The sequence below is a fragment of the Dipteris shenzhenensis genome, chromosome 1 (assembly GCF_047967505.1).
Source record: "Dipteris shenzhenensis isolate YYH24624 ecotype China chromosome 1, Dip_SZ_1.0, whole genome shotgun sequence".
NCBI classification, from domain to species: Eukaryota; Viridiplantae; Streptophyta; class Polypodiopsida; order Gleicheniales; family Dipteridaceae; genus Dipteris; species Dipteris shenzhenensis.
Window position 1 is genome coordinate 63,602,861 of NC_141596.1, and position 23,686 is coordinate 63,626,546.

The following is a 23,686-nucleotide window of genomic DNA, read 5'->3' on the forward strand; positions in this document are numbered from 1 at the left end:
TAAAAGAGATATCCTTTAAGACCAAATCCAATTCTACAATTTGTGTTTTACTCCTCTCTACCTATTCAGCCCATGTCCACATTCCAATTTATTCGGCAAATTTTTGTTAAAAGAAACCACCATAGTGACAACAAACTATTTCAAAAATCCCCTGCTTTGCAAAGCACAAAGTTGTACTTTAGATGGAGCAAAATGGTGCCAAATGTGTCCCTTATGATAGTCCCAAGGAATACACATTGTTTTCCAAATAGTTCTAAACATTCAAAAATACATCTTGCAAATTAAATATTAACGTAATTTGATAGAAGGACCAAGTGTTGAAGTTATGTGATTTAGCAACGCCACATTCAATCAAGTACATGCCATATGCATATAATACCGAGTACTCATCAAAGTCTTATTATATGAAAAACATAAAAACTGTTTGAAATCTATGGATCAATTTTAATAACACTCATGATTGAACGTTGAAGGTTAATTTTAGAGACACTCCTCGTGCACATTCAAGGTTCATTTTGAAAGCTATGAGACCTAAAAATGTAAATACGAATTGCCTATGTACTGGAATGGTCCAATTTCCTTGTGGCTAGACAAAGGATTTCAGAACTTCCACTCTTGTTCCTTAGCCACATCCCATTAAGAAAATTGTATTTATAGCCCTTAGATAATGAGCACACGGAAAACTAATTATATGCAAAAGAAAAAATTGGCTTGGTCAAGCAAAGCTACACGTGACTTCTTCCGTCTTCCAAAATTGTCCCCTGGTCTGAGCAATAAGTTCAAAGAAAAACAAGGGACATACAAAGGAAGGTTATTGCGATATCGCTTGTAAGGGCAAAATCCCTTAAGGCCATTAGCCAATACCCTCACCTTCTCACCATCTGAATCTCTGGAGGATTATAGTTTCGTTCATACTCCCAAGCTATTTGAGCCATCATAGTTAGGGAAGATCTTGCATCCCTTTCATCTGTTACTTCCCTAGAAAATGGAATTCGAACTTCCATTATTTCATGAGAGCTGGTGAGAATCCTCATGTCAAATCCAAGCCGATCAACCCATGTAATACGTGTTTCCTCCACCTAGAGGCCAAAGTCAACAAGATACAACAAACATTGCCCCTTCAAACAGAATAAAAAGACTCCTTTAAATCTTAGTCTTGACAAAAAAGATACATTAAAATAGAAGGTTTAGAGATGCTACCAAGACGTCCAAGTGAGCATAAACGTTGCAAAATCGACGAACATCCTCCCAATGATTCCTATTCATATCTTCGACGATTTTTGCTGCATACTCACGGAGTGGATCTACAGTGGCTTGTTTGTAATCTGAATTTGAAACCCAAACATCTTCCTGCATCAAAGATTATAAACCAATAGATATAAGCACTATATAATAGAGAAGTGAGAAAGATCCATGCCTCTAAATCCTCACCTAATACATATCTAGAGAAACCATTAACAAACTCACCATTTAAATATGGATACTAGTCCTTGCTACATGACATTCCCTGTCTTACATCATCACTTAAATGCAGATTATTGTATAGACACATGCAATGCACAAGCACATTACTCCACCTTCACAAACACACAAAAAACATGCATCTATACCATCATCTTCATACACTTTTGTTAGATCACAACGATGCTCCACATGGTTTTGATTTGAAGAGAAATGTTTGCCTTAAAGAAGGAAAATATTAGCTTTGCAAAATGAAAGGTGGTTTTCCAATGAATATAAGGTATGTCCTCCTTTATCAAGTTTAGGATAGTTTTTTATTGACCTATACAGACAGAGTTTGTGTAAAGATTGGTCTTGCCCATTGTCCTAAATAATAATACAATCTCCCTTAAATTACTAAAGCCCTCAAAATCTTTAAAAAGCAGGGCCTAAGCCAAGACCATACTCTTTCTAAGACCATCACAATTTATAACCGATTGGAAAGGTAATCTTTCTTTGCCCAAATCATAGAATCGGTCCAATACGACAATGTTTAAAATAGCTAGCCTTTGGGACCGCTATGGCTCAGAGGAAGGCCACCCTATGTTTTTACCAATAGATTTGATTAGATTGTATCCTCTGAATATGTGTGACAACCTCGCGTCATAATTTGTATGAAATTGGCATCGCCATCTACCGACTCTGTAGCAAGCAACCTCCAAAGCCAACATATGCCAACTTTTGGCACTACTTCGAGATGTTTTCAATCAATGTCTTCGTGACACTACCTTCAGCACAGACTTCAGCACAATGTGATATAATTATTCAATATCTACCTCATATTGTCGATTCAAAATAGTTTCATGCAATTTTAGAGATGACACACTCCAGAGTCCAAAGGACTTACACGTGCATGCATTGCAATCATTTTTCAATGTTTTCATCTTTCGAGATGCATTTTGAGCGATTTTACAACTTGACACACGCCCAATGCAAGAAGTTTCTGATTTAACACCTATTTTATACATAAAGGCCCACCCAAAATAGGCAATCTATTCCAGTTTTCAGCCAAGGGTGTGCTGAGTTTCAATGGGTAGGACTTGTTTTGCTCTTGCAAGGCCTAGGCATACACAACTGGTATGAGCGTCTTTATACTGTCACTTAGAATAAGCACATTATGCAAAGACAAAGTGATGTATACCGCTTTTGCTAAGAACAAATGGTTCATGCTTTTGTATTGTTGTAGTTTGCATTAGGGTATGTTGGAATATGGAAAAAAGAACTAGAACTAGAAACTGGAAATGAAATAACAAGACTGAAAGACTAGAAATACCTTGAGAAGAGTGTAGATAAGACGCAAGCTAGACTGATAGATTACAATGATGTGACCCATTGAATATATGGGCCAAAGTACAAGACATAAAGCAAGAGTGCTTTATGGGATAATTGTAGAAGTGCCACATGGCACACACTCAAGACATAAAGACTAGACTTAGACTTAAACAAATGTAGACTAGGAAATAGTACACTTAGCGTGCACTTATCTCCAACACCCTCCTTAAGTGGACACTAGGAGTAACACAGAAAAACAAGACTAGAAGACGGACATAAAGACTGATAGACTGAGAGACAAGATAGAAAACATGACAGACAAAAGATCCTGAGACACCCCTCCTCAAGTGATATCCTCATATGGGTCCACAAGGGTAGGAACAAGATGGATCTAAAACACAGTCAAATTGATAGACAAATAGACAGACAGACAAGACTAGATAGACAGAAGACTGACTGTAGACAAATAGAAAGACCAAGACACTAGAACTCCTTGACCTACATCATCGGTGGTCAAGCTGGTAGACAAGACATAGAAGTAATCAGAAAGCCCACTTCTCATCATGTGAGGAAGGAACAGCAGGATCAGCTGATGGAGATGTTGCAGCAACATGGGCTGAGGTAGATGCAGGAGCTAATATAGAGGTTTTGGAGTAGCAATCCCTCTCCCGGTGATTATCACGGCCACAAATGGTGCATGGATGAGCCTTGAAACAGTCCTTCTCCATATGATTAGTTTTGCCACAATGGGTGCAAGGCTTCTTTACCTTAGAACTTCCTTTCTTTGCTAAAAATGCGGTGTCAGATACCTTTCGTTGTTGAGTTCTTTCTTCCTCTTGGAGAGCATTGATGATACCCTCATGAGAAGGATTATTATGATACTTGAAGGTAGTGACAAGAGTAGCATAGGAGTCAGGTAAGCTTTTGAGAAGCACATCAATAGCAATATCTTCGGAGATGGGAGACTTGACTGACGCAAGCTGAAGCATAAGACTGCGAAGATAATTGACATGAGAGGCTATAGTAGCTCCTTCCTGCATATGTAGATCAAAGAATGAGATCATAAGTGCAATCTTAGAGTTTTTAGATCGGGCTCCAAAAAGGGTATCCAAAGTGATCCATGCTTGAGGAGCAGACTGTATGTCGGAGATGTGATGAATGTAATCATCTCCAAGGCCGAGCAATATGATAGCATAGGCATTGTCGTTCTTGGCAGTAACAACTTACTCAGATGGACCTTCGGGAGCAGCACGGTGAACAATGTCCCAAAGACCTTTCATAAGATGGCACTTGATTTTGATCTGCCAAGTACGAAAGTTGGACCGATTAAATTTGTCGATAGATATGAGAGAATGAGAGGAAGATGCCATGTGGGAAGGTCTTACCTCTTGCTAGGATGCAAGGGCAGTGTCTATTCCCTTACAATATTGCAGAAATAAATGAGAGGAAGAGATCCAAGAAGCCGGTTCTCTCACCACTTTGTCAAGGCCATAGCATATGACAGCCCATCGAAGCAGGAGGAACCAGCAAAAAAAAGGAGAGACTGTTCAGCAAACCGAAAGAGGCAAAGCTCAGTACCTTAATCCCGGGCAGAGGTAGAGATGCAAAAAGGATGCAGATCTCTGTGAAGATGGAGCTGGAGAAGTCAGCCTGTGCAGGTACGGAGAAGTCGGCCTGTGCAGGTAAGAAATCCCCCCCCCCCCCCGCCTGCGCCACCTTTAGCCCTGAAGCCAGCACAGACCTCACCCTCGTCTATCCCTCCGGGCCCGGCGGCGGGGATAGGCCCTTCCCCACAGGTGGCCAGCACCCCTCCCTCCGGTTCAAACTCCTCATCTTCGTCCCCAAGCCCAAGGGCTGCTCCTAGAGCTCTTCCATTGGAGTTTTATCGAGCAGGTCCTTAAGACTACTTGGATGAGGCGGGTATTGGCTCCTTTCCCGCATGCCTAGACATCAGCATCTTCTTCCTCCGCAAGGGAGGAGGGTAAGGTGTCCATCCTGGCTCCGCACGATGGTCCTAGCTATTCCTTCACTATCTCCAGTGAAGGGAATGAGCAATGGACGAATGAAAATGTTTCGGAGACAATACGAGACCAGACCCAGGAGCAGGTGCAGGACTGGATTGGTAGCAGAGCAGCGGAGCTTCTTCAGCAGCAGTGGCAGGAGGGAGATGTTCGTCTGCGTTGGCGCCACAGCGCCAAACGTTTCCGACTCCTGGTCATTATTAGACCACCGCCGGAGTGGGCCTACGCGGAAGGGCTTCGCCCCTGGAGGACTTCAGAGGTTGCAGGCTTCTACAGTAGGATCACGTTGGAGAGGGTGAAGGTAGCTAGGCAAGCTGGTGAGGAATATGAGAGAGGGAGCAGGTGGGCAGCTAGCTTGCAGCAAGGAGGGCACCAACTTTAGCATGGTTTTCTATAATCAGACCGTAGGGCCCCAGCGGTCTTTAATAGGAGAGGAATGCAGATGAGGTGGAGGTAGGGTTCAACCAATTGTCTTAATGCTTGTGAATCTAGGACATGTGGTTCAGTTCCACCCATGCTCCCTTTTTGTAAAATTCTTAGATGCTTCATAGGGGCCTTCGATCTTTGATTTCAAAGACCTACGGGATGTAGAGCTATCAAAATATGTGCAAGGACCTATGGGATGTAGAGCTATCAAAAGGGGTTAGTTTTGGGTAGTATGCATACTCCTATAAAAGCATGACCTTGAATGCATCATTAGATGTGCAATTAGTGCACAATCTTGGTGAGGTTGTCCCTAAGAGGACCTGTAACCTCAATCCTTGCCACCTTATAGATTGTGTTGGTATTGATCCGTCAATTACAGGACACTGGTACACCCCCAAAATCCTTACCCAATTTGGGTGCACCAAGCTAGGCTATCTAACAACCTTTGGAGATGTGTACCGGTGGCACCTAGCAATCATCCCAAACTGCATTAAAAGTCTTGACCCAAATAGTATGGGCCCACCTCTCACCTAATATTTTTGCGTTAGGCCTCTCTTAACCAACTCTAAGATTCTCACCCAAATTACCACTAGGATAGAAAATGAATCCCTAACCCCACATAAACACATACATCTAATTCACTAAGAAAATTTTGCATAAAAAAGGATATCTTTTTAATTTGTTCATGACACTAACCTCTAGTGTTATTTGCGGGTAGCTCACGGATAGAAGATTGCGTACATCACTTAGGTCAGCTGCGGCTAACCAATAACATGTGTTTCATTTGGTATCAAGGCGTCCACTATTTGCTAGCTGCAAAACTGTATGATCGTTTCCTGTATGTGCTTCAAGTTTGTAGATTTCGTTTTTTGCTTTTTGCAAGCTAGAAATGCCAAATTCGAAATTGATTGTGCTTTGAATTCACAGCAGAAGTCGAGCTCAAGAGTGCTCCTTTTGGCTTGTGAAAATGTGTGGTTTGCAAGGATTGTCTCAATTTTCTGTTTTAGAGCAGAAATTTGCTGGTTGAAGACAAACAAGCACAAACTATGTTTTCCTTCTTGTCTGCTTGGTCCTGAATTGCAAGATTATGTTGGGGAACTGAAGGGAAAGCATGAAGTGAACACAAAATGAGAATGCTTGCTTATAGAATGAAGAAAGGTGAGGTCCTTATGTAGGCACCTCTTACATGATCACTGACATCACTGATGATCTCTGGGCTCCACAATCATCTCCTCAATCTGCTCCTAGATTCTCTCAATCATCCTATGTGGCATCTACCACCACCTAATAGTGCTTATGGGCACCTAACTGTGCCTCTAGCACACACACATAGAAACCAAGGTGTGCCTGGGGCATACACCTTGAGATATCCCATCATACCCCCCCTCAAGGGAATGCCTTAGGCTATGTCAAGGATACATCTAGTCTCATAGTTTCTCATGCCATCTCATGGTGGTCAAGGATAAATCTATGGCTAGCTTCTCATGCTAGCAAGGGGTTCCCAAGGGTGTGAAGTAAACAAAAGGGATACAAAAGACCTTCCAATGGTTATCTCCCCTGCATGTACATGCACACAATGCCTGCAGGAGGTACCATGGAGCAAAACACATACACATGGCCTACATCATATGGTGACCAGAGGTGTTTACAAAGAACACAATAGTTTATTTCATTCATTTTGGAGGACTATCCAGGCTAAGTACCTTGACTCAACATAAAAAAGGGAGATCTGGAGCATGTATGGAGATGATTCAAAAAGCATAATCTTCATAGGATGCCTCATCTTGTGGAGACACATCAACTGAAAGTAGATTGACAGTTTTTGACTTTGTAGTTGCTTCCTTTTTTGCTCTACAAAACTTTTCATGGTGATTGTTTTTGCCACAGTGTTTGCATGGATTGATCTTGAAGCAGTCTTTTGAGAGGTGATTAGTCTTCCCACAATGTTTGCAAGGTGAAAACTTGCCCTTCTGGATTTTTATGACATAGGTTGTGTCATTGCCTCTCCGGAGTTCCATGTGCCTTTCTTCTTCTTGAAGAGCAGAAATAAGACCTTCAAGATTAGGATTAGGAAGATTTTTCAAAGAGGTAACAACATGATCATAATCTTCAGGCATACTCTTGAGCAACACTGCCATTGCATCATCTGTAGTGATTGGAGAGTTGATAGAAGCAAGTTGAGTCATGAGACTCCGCATATGATTGACATGGGCAGCCAAAGGAGTGCCACTAACCATCTTCAATTCAAAGAAAGCAATCTTAAGTGATAATTTTGAGATGTGAGAGCCAGCACCAAAAATAATGCCAAGCTTCTGCCAAGCTTCTGAAGGAGACTCTAAGTCAGAGATGTGATGAATATAGTCATCTCCTAAGGCAAGAGCAATGATGCCATAGGCTTTCTCCTCTCTAGCAGGATCTTTTGCCGGGCGTGTCGGAGCTGAGGGTTCTCCAGCATTGGAGGCTGTTGAAGAAGAAGTTGAAGCCAGTTTGACAAGCCTTTCCCTCATCAATGCAAACTTAACCTTCATCTGCCATGTGTGAAAGCCTTTACCATTGAACTTATCCATATTCAATATGGTAGCCATGAGAGGGTAGATCTCTGATATAATTTTCTGATACAGTCAAGCATTAAAATTTCAGAACTTTCTATCATGAAACCTCTCAAAATAGTTGCAAGCGGAAAGAGAGATCACAGTCATCCCCAAATTGAGCAGTTCGAGGCTGGAGGCCGAAATTGGAGCAACAGAGTGAAGCACTCAAGGGGCTTTCTGGAGCAAAAGAAAGCTCTCACTGAGGAGAAGATCCAGCACAGAGGTTCGGCAAAATGGTGCACTGTTTTGCCCGGGGGAGTTGCTGCAGGCTGAGTCTGTGTTTCGACGTTTTCTCCTTCGTTACTGAACCAAATGGGCTGCAAAGTGACTCAAAATGTTCGTCTTGAGGTCGCCCATCTACTCCTAAGAGGGCTCGAGCAATGGTGCAACAGGCAGGGAGTATTCTGCAACAGAAAGATGGCGAAAAAATGCGCTATTCGGGGAATGGCGACCAGCAGCGATGTCCTTTCTTCAATTCCTTGTAGGTGAGACTTCGCCCATTCGAGAGGTATCTCCACCTCAGAGGATTTGGAGAATGGCGAAGAAACAAGGGAGAACAAGCTCTAGCAAGTTTTGGGAAGAAAGGGAAGAAATGGTGAAGATGAAGAAGAAGAAGATGATGTGGCACAAATGGGCTCAAGGAGGATCAAAGGGCTCTGATACCATGTTGGGGAACTGAAGGGAAAGCATGAAGTGAACACAAAATGAGAATGCTTGCTTATAGAATGAAGAAAGGTGAGGTCCTTATGTAGGCACCTCTTACATGATCACTGACATCACTGATGACCTCTGAGCTCCACAATCGTCTCCTCAATCTGCTCCTAGATTCTCTCAATCATCCTATGTGGCATCTACCACCACCTAACAGTGCTTATGGGCACCTAACTATGCCTCTAGCACACACACATAGAAACCAAGGTGTGCCTGGGGCATACACCTTGAGATATCCCATCAGATCATACGTCTGATTTGCCTGAGACAAATTGCTGTGTGTGCTGTACTTCGCGTTGGAGACTGTGCTACAGCAGTTTGCGAGCTTCTGTCTGGGAGGGATCGGCACTGGCAAAAAAGGCAGTAAAAACTGTTCATGTCCAGCTTTCTGGTTTGGTTTGCAAGGATTGTCAAGCTGTGAATTTTGATTTTCTGTTTTAGAGCAGAAATTTGGTGGTTGCAGACAAACCAGCAAGAACTCTCTTTTTGTTTTTTGTCTTCTTGGTCCTCAATTTCAAGGTTGTAGCTGATCTGCCTGCTGACCAATTGCTGTGCATGTACTGTTCTTTGCATTGGAAATTGTGCTACAGCAGTTTGCAAACTGCTGTCTGGTAGCACAGCACTGGCAGAAAAGGCTATAAAAGCTGTTTATGAACAACAGTTTTGCAGGCATGGCAGCAATCTGGCTGTGTTCTGTTGCTGATTCGCTGTTCAGATGCAGCAGTGCCAGGCTGTGGCAGGTGGGAATGATCGGAGTTTGCTGACAGACTCTGCATTTAGCTGCATGTGGAAGTAGAGGCTCTCAGTGTTTGTGGCTTCATGGAGGCTGTGTAGAAGCTGGAAGTGTGCTTGGTACGACCATTGACACCTTGCACAGCTGTCCTTAATTCATGACTCTGACAAAGCAGTGGCTGCATACACAGGAAAAGTTATGGTCCTTACTTTTGGGGCTGTGTGCTTAGAAAGGAAAGCGCATGTACATACTTTTTGGGCCTTTGTCCTAAAAAGAAGGTTCTGGCAGTTGTGACTACTAGAAGCCCCTATTTTTTCACCTTTGCATGATTTATGCATGCGTTGCATGTTAATCTAAAAAGAGGCAATGCTTGCTAATCGGGGACTTGCATGCAGGTTACTAAGAGTACCCTATGGCTAATGCATGCATGCATGTAAGAATTCAGATGTGGATGAGAGCATGGAAGTTCCATGCATGTTCCAGACCATCCGTAAGTACTAGTACCTTCTAATTTCCTTTGCTAACACCTAGAGCACGCTCTAAGAGTACTTTTCGAGAACGTTTAGCTTCAGTAAGCCACGTGGCTTGCCTGTCACCTTTTTCTGCACACGTGACCTTGCATTTGCTTTCCAAAACTATGGGCCATCTCTTTCTCCTTCCTATTTCAAAACTCAGATATTTTGTCCAACTTTCTAGCTATCATGCCTCTCTTCAATCTCAATGAACCCAGCTAGACTTGCCTCTCTTCACCCTGACAAACATGTTGGAGATAAGTGCACACTAAGTGTACTATTTCCTAGTCTACATTTGTCGAAGTCTAAGTCTAGTCTTTATGTCTTGAGTGTGTGCCATGTGGCACTTCTACAATTATCCCATAAGCACTCTTGCTTTATGTCTTGTACTTTGGCCCATATATTCATGGGTCACATCATTGTAATCTATCTGTCTAAGCTTGTGTCTTGTCTACACTCTTCTCAAGGTATTTCTTGTCTTTCAGTCTTGTTATTTCATTTCCAGTTTCTAGTTCTAGTTCTAGTTCTAGTTCTTGCTTCCATATTCCAACATGGTATCAGAGCTAGGTTGATCCCTCTTCTCCCTCTTCTCTCCCCTCAGTCTGCCTTTTCTCAGTTCTCTCCCCCGCTGCAGTCTGCCTTTTCTCAGATCTCTCCCCCACTGCAGATCTGCCCCTCTTCTCATTTCTCCCTCTTCCCGCCCCGCCATTGCGCTCCAGATCTGCGCGCCAGATCTGTGTGTTTCTGCTCCAGATCTGCGCCAGATCTGCGCTCCAGATCTGCGCATCATTTCTGCCAGATCTGAGCGCCAGATCTGCGCAGTTCAGCCACAGATCTGAGCGCCATTTCTGCCAGATCTGAGCGCCAGATCTGCGCAGTCCTGCTGTCACTCCTGCACCCGCTCCTGCTGTCGCTCCTGTACCTGCATAGGCCGATTTCTCCAGCTGCTGTTCGAGATCTGCTCCATCTTCACGGAGATCTGCGCCATCTGTTCGACCTCCTGGACTGCGCCCCTTTTTTTTTTGGCACCTTTGCCTCTGCCTGAGATTAAGGTACTGTGCTTTGCCTCTTTCAGTTTGCTGAGCAGTCTCTCTTTTTGCTGGTTCCTCCTGCTTCGATGGGCTGTCATATGCTATGGCCTTGACAAAGTGGTGAGAGAACCGGCTTCTTAAATCTCTCCTCTCATTTATTTCTGCAATATTGTAAGGGAATAGACACTGCCCTTGCATCCTAGCAAGATTTAAGACCTTCCCACATGGCATCTTCCTCTCATTCTCTCATATCTATCGACAAATTCAATGGGTCCAACTTTCATACTTGGCAAATCAAAATCAAGTGCCATCTTATGAAAGAAGGTCTTTGGGACATTGTTCAACGTGCTGCTCCCGAAGGTCCTTCTGAGCAAGTTGTCACTGCCAAGAATGACAAAGCCTATGCTATCATATTGCTCGGCCTTGGAGATGATTACATTCATCACATCTCCGACATACAGTCTGCTCCTCAAGCATGGATCACTTTGGATACCCTTTTTGGAGCCCGATCTAAAAACTCTAAGATTGCACTTATGATCTCATTCTTTGATCTACATATGCAGGAAGAAGCTACTATAGCCTCTCATGTCAATTATCTTCGCAGTCTTATGGTTCAGCTTGCGTCAGTCAAGTCTCCCATCTCCGAAGATATTGCTATTGCTATGCTTCTCAAAAGCTTACCTGACACCTATGCTACTCTTGTCACTACCTTCAAGTATCATAATAATCCTTCTCTTGAGGGTATCATCAATGCTCTCCAAGAGGAAGAAAGAACTCAACAACGAAAGGTAACTGACACTGCATTTTTAGCAAAGAAAGGAAGTTCTAAGGTAAGAAAGCCTTGCACCCATTGTGGCAAGACTAATCATATGGAGAAGGACTGTTTCAAGGCTCATCCATGCACCATTTGTGGCCGTGATAATCATCGGGAGAGGGACTGCTACTCCAAAACCTCTACATCAGCCCCTGCATCTACCTCAGCCCATGTTGCTGTAACATCTCCATTAGCTGATCCTGATGTTCCTTCCTCACATGATGAGAAGTGGGCTTTCTGATTACTTCTATGTCTTGTCTACCACCTTGACCACCGATGATGTAGGTCAAGGGGTTCTAGTGTCTTGGTCTTTCTATTTGTCTACAGTCAGTCTTCTGTCTATCTAGTCTTGTCTGTCTGTCTATTTGTCTATCAATCTGACTGTGTTTTAGATCCATCTTGTCCCTACCCTTGTGGACCCATATGAGGATATCACTTGAGGAGGGGTGTCTCACGATCTTTTGTCTGTCATGTTTTCTATCTGGTCTCTCAGTCTATCAGTCTTTATGTCTGTCTTCTAGTCTTGTCTTTCTGTTTTACTCCTAGTGTCCACTTAAGGAGGGTGTTGGAGATAAGTGCACACTAAGTGTACTATTTCCTAGTCTACATTTGTTTAAGTCTAAGTCTAGTCTTTATGTCTTGAGTGTGTGCCATGTGGCACTTCTACAATTATCCCATAAGCACTCTTGCTTTATGTCTTGTACTTTGGCCCATATATTCATGGGTCACATCATTGTAATCCATCTGTCTAAGCTTGTGTCTTGTCTACACTCTTCTCAAGGTATTTCTTGTCTTTCAGTCTTGTTATTTCATTTCCAGTTTCTAGTTCTAGTTCTTGCTTCCATATTCCAACAAAACAGGTACGGACAGGCTGCGCCATTGTACGAAACAGTACAAAGGGGCTGCAGATCTATGAACAGAGCATTGGCAGAGGTTCCAGGGCTGGAACAAGGGGTGACAGAAGGCACAATGTGCACAGCAAAGAGGCACCTGGTTTTGGACAGTTTTGGGGCTGAAAATGGCCCTGAATAGGTCAGAAGGAGCCTGGGCCAGTGGCAGAATGCCACATGGCCTGGCAGGGCCTGCCATCCCTCAAATTGTGTGCCCCCACCAGGCTGGCTTTACAGACCAGCCATAGAGGGCTGACTGGGTCAGTTGGTCTACCTAGGTGGGTCAGTCAAAATAGCGGGCATCCAGCCCCTATACAAGGGAGGGAACGGGAGCACAAGGGAGTGGATGAACTGCTCCACTACCCTGCTCCTCAAGTGCTACTCTGGGCTGGCTCTGCTCCTCTGCCAGGCACCGCAATGACGTGATGAATGCACATGTGGGGGGGGGGGATATATATAGCTCCCCAGCGTCCTAGTGGGCCAACAAAGGGCAGGGCCGACCAGCCTGCTGATGTGGGCTGACCCCTACAGCCCTCTATATGAGGCTGCACAAGGCCCCAAAGCAAGGGCCTGACAGCCGACAGCCAGGGCTCGAGGGCCAACTGCCCCTAGCCCTCCACAAGCTGCTGCCTCAGCCTATACGAGGGGCTGTACCCTCTGCCCTCCAGCCGACCTGCTCAACAGGGACCCGACTCTCTAGGCGCCTCCAGAAAGCCCTAGAAGGGGCTCAAGGACAGCCCTAAGAGGGAGCCTCTCCTCCGCATCAGGCTGCCACTACCCTAGACTACCCTCATGCGGGGGCGGCCCTCACTCTCTACACTAGCCTCATTCACTGGGCGGGCACACCCACAAGCAAGGCTCTCTTTGTAGGTGACATCAGGAGATGTTGACCTCTAACAGCTATATCTCTCTTGGATCATTATCTATTTGCTGGCTTGCACATACACACATGATTCTTGAGTACACACAAGTAAAGAAGTTTTGGATTCCGTATGCATGTAATTCCTGGGACACTCTATCAGTCTTCAGCTGCGGATACCATCTGTTTGGTTCATTTCTAACAGCTATCCCTTATTCGATGAGTTAGCCTTGGATCTGACTTCGGAAGCTCGTTTCCCTTCTAAAGCACTTCTTCCATTCCATTATACAAGGAGAAAAACATTATTTCACTCTCTTCTCACTGGATAATCTCCAGGTACGTTGAGATTTTGCTCTGCATAAGTGGAGAAGCATGTGTTGCGCATGCATGCAATCAGACTTGGCTATTTATGATTAGTATTCCCTTTTAGAATTCTTTGGAATCCATGCATGATCTCTGTACACCTTGGAAGTTGGACTTCGTCGTGTGTGAATTGTGAATCCTCGCATGAACTCTTCATAAAATTTGTTGTTACTTATTGATTGTTTATTTGTTGTCTTTCGCATACAGCAGATTATTAACAATCAATAGGGATCCTTTTATATTTATATTTTTTTCAAAGAAAGGAACCTTCTATTAATGCTTGAAAGACTTCATACAAAACAGCAGCCCCGGAGGTGCTGAGTATGGGAAAAATCGGAGAAGGCTGAAAGAAAAAACGGCCTGTTCCAGAGAAACCCAGCTCACTCCCTAGGGGATCTCTGGTACTGGGGCTAACAGCCAAGTGGGGAGACTATACAACCAGCGAATCCCTCGCGGAGTGAAGATGTAAAAAACTCCTATAGGCCAAGCCATGCAAAATCAAGCACGCCTCTCAATAGTCGCTCTAGACCCTGGAGCCCCACGCTCCCAGGTGGAGCATAGAGTGTAGATGATATCCTGCCAGATGGCGACCATGGTAGCCGATGGTGGAACCGGATGCTCACCCATCACAAGACTGCAGCGAGCCACCCAAATTTTCCACGCAGTGATACTGGCCACCACCTCCCAAACGTTGTCCTCCGGAGGAGAAGGGGGAGCTAGGCTATCAAGAGGGACTGCCTCATGGAGTGCTATCCTCTAAATGCTCTGACCCTATATTCGGTAGGCTGGGGAGATCTCATCAATTTGGAACGCGTGTCCTCCCTCAGTCAAGCAAGCCACCATCCCCCAGGTGTGGTCCCTCTGAAGACTCTGCATACGGGTCATGATATTGAGGGCTCCCATCTAGATCCTCGCTGCTCTCCAACAGCTCCAAAGGCAATGCGGAATCATCTCCAGGAAACCACCAGAGCAACAACAGCACTATCCCTCCACTCGCATCTGCTCCAACCACAGTTCGATGGGCAAGCCTCCGTGGGCGGCCAACCAAAAGAAGCAAGATATCTTCCTCCGCCGCAAACTGGACCATAACCGTGTCCAAAACCTAGAACGAACATCCCGGGGCACTCTCTGGGTCACCCAATGCCGCTCCCTTGAGGGGGTCCACCTCGAAGAGTCCATCTGAAGCCTCTTGCCAATCCGTGTGATGTAGGAAAAGAAGGGCATCTTGTCCATATGCTCGGCAAAGCCGCCCTTGGAGGGTCAGAACCACTCTCCCGGATCCCACTAGACCTCCCTCAAGGGTCTACCCTCCCAAAGCCAGAGGCGCCATCTGGGGGCATCCTGCTCTGAGATATTAGGAGGGTCAATATGCCACTCCTTTCCCAAACGTCCCACCACTCTGATCATCTACCAGTGAATCCCATCAAGACTCCCATCCATCTCAGGGTCTCTCTCAGTGAGCGGATGAAGTAGGCCTCCAGGTCCTACACAGTAGAAGCCGGGGCGCGTGCTGCCTTGCTACATCATCATCCTCAAAGGGACACCAATCCGAGAAAACTGCCCCGACCAAATGCTGTCCCTCCAAACGCTAAGTCCCTCCCAACAAGACTCATGGATGGCTAGGTCGATCTCTCTCATCCAATGCCCTATCCCTCGCAGATGTCAGCGTAACTATGCAATAAACTTATGATCAGGAACAAATATCCTCTATTGAGAATAGACTCTCCCATAGATAGGCTCTGCAGAGCCAAGTATTTCCCATCATTTTGAGAACAGGCTATCGTAAGGGTATTTAAGGAAGATGTCTATAAGATCGTGTTTCGTGAGCTATTCGGCTATTATGAGGTCTTGGTGCTTCCATTTGGACTTGAGGTATATAACGCAATGCAATTGTAGAACATGGCAATGAGAAAGGTTTCTTTCCAGCACCACACCCAACCGTAAAAGTGGGCTGACAGTTAGCCAATGATGCTGACAAAAGAGGCCCATGTGGCTGCCCTAAAATAAACCTAAGAAGGATCTATTTGCTGCTGCCCATATGGCAGCCCCTCTGTCCCTCTCCATGTGCCCATGTCGCACTGTGCCCACCCATACTGCTATAGGTGTCAAGCCGCTTTATTTGGGAGCTCACACGTGGGGCATTGACCCTAACATCCAACATTGTATCCATATCTTTATCTATATCTATATCCATATCTATATCTATATCTATAGATAGATAAATAGATGATAATTAATCGATATCTGATACATGGTCACTATAAAACATGCTAGCAGCATGCATTATGCATAATTGCAGCATACGCATCATAGAAACTACACGTTTTAACATGAGATAGTCTAGCTTGAGGCTGCCATGGTACATCATCAAAATTATTATTTAAAACAGATTTCAAACTTCAAATTTAAAGTGGAAACATATGCCTCAATAACATGTAACAAATTAATAATGTCACACATGTAAGTCAAGACTCAAACACACAATAGACATACTAAAGCATAAATTAACAAGTTTGAAACACACAAAACAATAAAATAATCCAAAGCCTAAAGTCTATAGAATCTCTCTCAAACAATCACTCCATCTCATCTAGCTCTTCCTCAAAGTCTAAAGAGGATGAGGAGACTTTCTTAGGAGATCCCCCCGCCCCACCCCCAAACACACGTAAACACACCCCAGAAAAGACAAAAAACAAACAAAAACTTTGTAAAGTACACATTTTGTACCGTTTTGAACAGCTCAGCCCATTCAGAACATGTATTTATGCAACCCTAATCCTAAGACACATACACGATACTGCATCCCAATAGTTCATGCTCCTAGAGTGACTAATAACTCAAACCCTTTTATATAAAGGATTACAATGTAATCAAATGCCTAACAACTTTACATTATATGTAGATGAATCTAGGAACATGCCCAAACTCATCCTCTAAAAACACAATGTAGTGCAGTTTCAATCTCATGATAGTCACTCATAAGGTTGAAAACCATAAACTCCATCACGCATAGCAGGGACCAGCTACTATGACATCCCACTGACGTCATCAATGTCCAACAATGGGTGTAGACCATAGTATAAACATATGCCTAACAACTTTACATTGTTTACACAAATGGCTTCAGTGTACTCATAATTATATTCCATCCGTCTTGGCTAGTAGTAGGTGCTAGTACATGTATTATTATTTTAATGCCCCTTACAAACTTGTTGGCATGACAAGTATTTTACCTTCTAAGACATCAAGGCCATCTTAGATGACATCGCCATCAAAAATCTTGACAGTGCACCAATCCCCTAACCAATTGTCTCACTAACCCACATCAACCATTCCAAGTCTTATTGACGCAATTCACCAAATTGTGGTGGCACATTAAAATATCAAAACCACACCAGTGTTGGTACATCATTAGCATACCGTCTTAAAGATATCTTAAAATCTTCAAACCAAGCCAAATGCTATACTACCTGAGTCTAAAGAGAGTAGCCACCAGAACAGAGATTCTTTTGGTGGCAAGCCAATATACTGAAATCTTCACCAAATAAATTATATCTCCACAAAGCCAGAAATTGTTTATTCTTACCCAATAATGCAATGCTCTAATAAACATGTAGCAAGCATGTGCATTATGATGATAACTGCCAAAACACACTTAGCTACTTATTAGAAGTTGCATTGTATCCAACTGGTCCCTTTTTGCCATAGGGACTATATGTCTCTATGACATGAAAATCTAAGAGATAAGAACGTCACATGTGTTGAGGGGGGCACAAAAATGCTCTACTGTACCTGGGCATTGGAAAGGCACTCCTTGTAGCACAAGGGAGCGCAGCTAGCGCGACTTGTAGAAGGTTTGCCCATCTATGCCCGTTCTCCATGCCTCTTTATCTGTTCCTAGCCCATCAATCCACACAAGAGATCTATTACTCTCAGGTTTTTGGTCGGTTGTCTTTATCTAGTATGACTGGCCAATATGGCTGGCCATTGCCTACCTTGGATGAATCGTTGGCTAGCCAGATCTAACATTCCATCCCAAACACTGATCATGATAAGTACCTTAAATTGAGCCTCTTTTCCAGCATAATGGCTTTAGAAACAACCAAAAGTCTTATTCAAAGCCATCTAAACTTTCATCCCTAACAACTTACAAGCAAATTGTATGATAAATCCTTAATCCGAGCCTTCTTTACGGCATAATGGGTTGGGAACCAACCAAAAAGTCTCAATCCGTACCCTTTGCTATGTGAAACTATCGGGTTGGTATGAATCCCCAATCAAAGCCATAAGCAATCCTGTACCAACGAGTCTATCTATTGTTCAAGTGAACAAGAGTGGCTACTTTCTTGTACATCCACCTTCCCGTACTTCAATTTCATGTTACTAAAACCACCGCTAAGTGGAATATAACTCCCCAAACAAGCATCCTATAGTCATGATTTCCACATTTCAAAAATTGCACTCCCGCCTAGTATCAAACCATTTAGAAAATTGAAAGTGGAAAGGTTGCAAGAACACGCCAAGGAGTTGAGTCATTCCAGCAGGTTCAAATACAAGTAAACATCTTACCTTTCAAACCTTAGGTGTCACATGCACCAGGCTCAAGCCCAAGTGGCAGTGACAATTGGCTACCTTAACTGCCAATCGCAGCTCCCTACGCAGCAGATTTGGCATGATTTGGGGCCTCAAAAAAGCACCGAAATGAATAGAAAGTGGGCAGGAGGAGGCACCTCTTATAGGCAGCCTCAACCCCCTCCTGGTTGGCCCCTAGGAGGCAAACAGCCCAGCCAACCAGCCGATTGGCTTATCGGCCAGTTCAGGCCGGTTGGGTCAGCCAAAATGGGCCTTTCCAGGCCCTATATAAAGGGGGGCTGGCCCCTCATTTCAGGACTCAGCTCCCAGCCTCCAGCAGCGCTTCCAGCCCCATAGGAGAGAGGTTTGGGGGTCCTAGTTCTGCAGCATAGCTCCATCTCCTGCATGTCGTAGTTAGGGGAGTGGTCTCAGCACAGTTTTGTATGCGGATTGACAACCATGTATAAATAAAGCACTATAGTTAGGTAGATCTCTTGTATCTCTCACGCTTGAGTTCTCTATGTTTCCACTCGCATGCTACATTAGGTTTCTTCCTTGTTCAAAATTCATACCATGGATGCCTATCAATTAAATTGACCTGATTCACTCCCCTGTCTGGATGCTGGGCCTTGTTCTATGCCCATCTAAAATATAAGTAGATTTCCTATTCGCTATCTTGACAAGCAGCAAATAAATGGCAATTAATTACTCATTTCAAGCAGTGACTTTAAGCAAGCACCTGTCGAGAAGACAACCGCACCATGCTGACCAACAATACTAACTGACAGGGAAAAAGGCTATCAAGGAAATAGGAACCACACAGAATGACTGAAGATTCAGACATAATTTGATAGCCTTTTACCATCTCAAGAACTATTGTTTGCTTGAAACACTTAAATAGTAATTAATTGACATTTCCGTGCTAGCAAGTAGCAGATCAACTAATATTTTGGCCGATATAGCACGAATTAGAATCCAAATAGAGGGTGAATCAGGTCGCTTCAGTTTCAGGAAACGTTCTTAAACAATAGCTATAAATTTATAAAGGACATTGTAGATGTGACTACTGTCCCTCGTAAGAATATCACCAAGAGAAACAATGCTGAAATCAAAAAAGCATGATGATTTTCAGCAAAAGAATCAATAAATTGATAGTAGATACCTCCCCAAAGTCTAACGATTGAAGAATGCTGTCGATACTCATAAGATGGAAGCAGTCTTCTTCTCTTGGCTCTTCTCCAAATCTCTTTTCCCAAATAAGTTGAAGCCTCTATCAGACAAATTCACCATTAGATTTCAAAACAAACTCATTGGGAATAGCAAAAAGACGAAAAAAAAAAAGAGAAGCAAAACTGTCAAATCAAATACATGCAATATTCTACGCATACACTCACCTTACATTGAGATACTAAAAAACCATGTCAAAAGCCCTTCATCTATCATATGGAAAATTGATACATTGACCAATGTTTTCATGGTTTGAACAGGCCCAGGCCCTGTGTACCTAATTGTTTCTTAACTAAATGGATAATTGCTCCCTCATTTAAGGTAGCAAGTAGTGCTCAAAACATCAAATTTCTAGTCTTACACCCTCTACTTGAAGTAGAAATAGAATAGATAAGAAAGTACACATGAGCTAAATATACTATTGGCTTAGCCGACCCAGGTGAAAAAGCGCTAAAGGGTCCTCTCTGTTAGATTTAGGTGCACCCCACATGTCTTAGGCGATGTGAGTCAAATCAGGCTGCCATATGGGCGGATTGAGGTATATGAGGGCAGCCATGTGGGCTGCATCCATGCAGCACTGTGGTGTGAATGTATTGCTGCCATATAAGCAGCACAATAGATTGCCACATGGGCAGCACATATGGCCTAGCAATGTGGGTTAGACAAACCATGTTTGGGGCTGGAAGAGCCCTGCGAAATGGGCAGGGTATGGTGGACTTTATAGGCCCACGAAGGAAAGGAGAGGCCGACCAGGGGCTGGTTGGTACACAGCTTCTAGGCCAAGTCAAAGCCAGGTCTGATCGCGATGCCGAGCCCAAGATGCCAGATCAACAAGAGATTGAGTATAGGACCAATGAGCACACATTCCATGTGCCAGGGTACCATTTCACACAGCATCACAATGCTAGTGAGCACACATTCCATGTGCCAGGGTACCATTTCATACAGCGTCACAATGCCAGGCCACATCACGATGCTCACAAGTTCAACCTATAGCATGGAGAAGACCACCAAATCTCAGACATGCTTCAAAGACAATAGGATCTAGTTGGGACATTACATAGATCTCATATTATTCATGCCTGACACATGTCTCGTGTTTGTTTTTCATTAATTTCACCTTCTATTGACATTAGATCTTTAGGAGTGTACTAGGCACCTTTCAAACCCCTACAAGCCCTGAATATTGAGCTCCTAGCTTCTATTTTATAAGCTTATCTTGACTATCTTCATCAACTGGCCCTAGCTTTTAGAAGCCATGCCTAACGTAGCTCCACTTTTCCACAAAAGCCTCTACATACCCTTAAAGCCAATCATTTCCATAATAGCTTGCTTTTCTTTGATTAGCTTTGTCTTTCTATCCATCAAATCTAAACCTTACCCACCCTAGCTCAAGTCTCCACCTTAGGTTGTTCCAAACCCTAGATTACATTGTGCCCTGATCCTCAGCCTCCGTGATCATCACCAATACTTAGTCAATCTTAACCCTAGCCATGACAACTCTAGGTTAGACAACCATTAACCCTAGATCCAATGCAGATCTGGTTAGCTTGGCCATAGCCCTAGATTATTCATAGAAAGAACACAAGAAGAGATATAATCGACCACTATGGCCGACTAGTCTACCACAAACATGGCCTATAAAAGGCCCAAACAAGGGCCTTTGCGCAGCCCTCTCACCTGCACCAAAACTGCAGCATACTGCAGCTTGTATGCGCCTATAGCCAGCCTCAAGCAAAGGCTTGCAGCACCTATCTAAACCTTGGTTCGTACCGCTCCACCTTCGATTACTATCCTAAGTCCTCCAAGTATGGGGGCTCACAGGTGGGCAGTGATCAACAACAAAATATATTCTCTAGGTAGATCTATTAAACATCAGCATCAATATGTCATTTTGAAAGATGCCTTTAGTACAAGATACTATTATAAACTTGCCCAAGTGAAGTGACCATCTTTACAAAACATTGGCCAAGTGACCTAGAGAATAAAGCAAATCATTCGACTCCATCTTTGCTTTTCTTGCTTCCCAAAAGCAAATACTTTCACATCCAAATTAATCACCATACACCAATCATTGTAGTCCATGGACTATAAGTATAAGTTTTGAATTCCAGCAACCAAGAGTTTTGATGCATCCTTGATAGTATGTGTAGTGACCCATACAACTACAAACCACCCCTCTATAGCATCACATATAGCTACACACCTTTGCATAGCCCTCTAACCTACACCAAAACTACAGCACAATGCAGCTTATATGTATCTACAGCCAGCCTCAAGCTGATCCCACCCCATCCATTCTTAGATCTACCACAATATGTTCTCCTTATATGGGATGGGGGCTCACAGGTGGGCAGTGATCTCCAACACTATATATTATCTAGGTAAATCTATTAAGCAGATAGACCTGTTGGTCTCCTGTGGACATTAATAGACTTTCTTTCTTTTTTTATTTCTTTCTTTTCATAGAAATGGACCAAGCTTCTAGAGAGGGCATAGTCCAAATTCAAATAGCAAAACTCCATGAAGGATCAACTCCTCACATTCAAAAGGACTTTGACACAGCTCCTACATGCATCCATGAGGCCTAATTGAGGCATGTTGAGAAGTCGCACATAAGCATTCTAGACTTGACACAGCTTGCCCTTAGAGTCCTCTTGCAAGACTACCCATCTAGTGCATGTGAGAATCTAGAGTGCATTCTCCCATGTACACCAAGACATGGAATAGACTATCCACTACCCGACTTGAGAGGTCAAGTTGAAGCCTAAAATCTCGGGGGTAATTGTATATATACCTTTGTAAGACTACAATAAGTCCAATCAGGCAAAATTAGATTTTTGGTTGTTCTAAAGACCTAAAATCTACACAGAAAATAAAGGAGAAAATGAAAGAGAAGAACAAAAACAGGAAAATGCTTTGTATGGTACATCTAAATCACGTGAGACTGAAATGAAACAAACAAATATTCTTAACAAAATCAGTACATTCATTAATTACACTTTGAATGTAAGTGTACCTGCTTCAGCGTCGTATTGTCTGCTCTGGAAACGCTACCTTTGAATGTGCATTGGGGCTTGCGATGCCCTGGCTGCTCCATCTGCAATTCCAGGTCAATGTCAATTTGTCGACTATGTATATCTATAGTCCAATGTCACAGACAGAGGATCTGTTGAAGTCAACCAATTCTCTCCACAAGACAGAAATGCGCTGTACATAATTCAATCAGTCATGCATCTTGGGAGCTCAGCTAGCTTGTAAGGACTTTGCTGTATTCTGGAAGACCAATGCAAATGAAACTTATCAAATACTTTCTCATTTCCAAATGCGCAATTCGTTGGCATTAAGACATTTCGGAGAGTAGCTTCACGGCTCGCTTCGGGAGAATATCCTGAGGCAAACCTAGCGAATAAACGAGGAAGGAACTTTGCCTGGATGTGGAGGCTGCATCGAGGGTCCGCCTCGAGGTACCGGGTGTGCAAAGCCGAGGGGTGAAGGCGGAAAACGGGTAAACCTTCGTCGGGCTCCACAGCGAAGCGAACAGCAGAGCCGAAGGGCCAACCGTCGGGGGAAGAGGAGGTGCAAAGGGTACCCTCGGTGCAGACATCGATGAGGGTACGAGCAGCTTCAGCAGGGGAGGGTCTGAGGGGGGAGGAAAGCTGAGATTTGCAAGAGAAGGAGAATGAAGAGGAGCGAGGGGGAGGGAAGAAATTAGGGCAAGCAGGCAGGCGCAGGGGTGAAGAAGAAGAAGACGAGCATTTCAACGAAGAAGCTGCAATCTGCCCAACAAGAACTTCCATGGTTTGTTAATTGGACACCCCCAAAAAACTCTCCCTCTTCAAAGTTTGTTTGCAATCCTCTCATGGATAAGGGAGTGAGTGGGGTCTAAGGCTGGGTTCACACCGAGCATGGTCCCCGGATGTAGTGGTTCACACCATCAGGCAATCATCGCTAATTTATGTCTCCACCTTGTGATTGGTGTCGCTATTGATGGAGATGGGATGGGCCAATCGTGTACGAGTTGGAGGAGTTGGCCATAGAGTGGACAACCTTCACAAATCTTTTGTGTCACTCTCGAGGCCCGCCGTCCTTCCTATTGGGCCAATTAAGACAACAATCCTTCACACCACTTTTTGGAGGATGGTGGGCGGGTGGTGTGAACCC

At 43.9% G+C, this 23,686-nt stretch overlaps 1 protein-coding gene across 1 annotated transcript; it reads right to left on the bottom strand.

Moving 5' to 3' along the window:
- Positions 1–687: 687 nt before the first annotated feature.
- PGR7 (proton gradient regulation 7) lies at positions 688–23,384 on the bottom strand. The gene is made up of 5 exons (XM_087383482.1): positions 22,954–23,384; positions 22,542–22,622; positions 19,458–19,565; positions 1,201–1,350; positions 688–1,079 (listed from the first exon to the last, which is right to left on the bottom strand). The coding sequence occupies exons 1-5, from the start codon at positions 23,320–23,322 to the stop codon at positions 867–869; spliced, it is 921 nt and encodes a 306-aa protein (XP_087239608.1). The 5' UTR covers positions 23,323–23,384; the 3' UTR covers positions 688–866.
- Positions 23,385–23,686: the final 302 nt, after the last annotated feature.

Coding starts and splice junctions, on each gene's coding strand:
- PGR7 (XM_087383482.1), bottom strand. CDS start 23,322: ATGGAAGTTCTTGTTGGGCAGATTGCAGCTTCTTCGTTGAAATGCTCG. Junction 1,351..19,457: donor AATCGTTAGACTTTGGGGAG/GTATCTACTATC, acceptor TCTTTGATGCAG/GAAGATGTTTGGGTTTCAAA. Junction 1,080..1,200: donor ATGCTCACTTGGACGTCTTG/GTAGCATCTCTA, acceptor TTTGGCCTCTAG/GTGGAGGAAACACGTATTAC.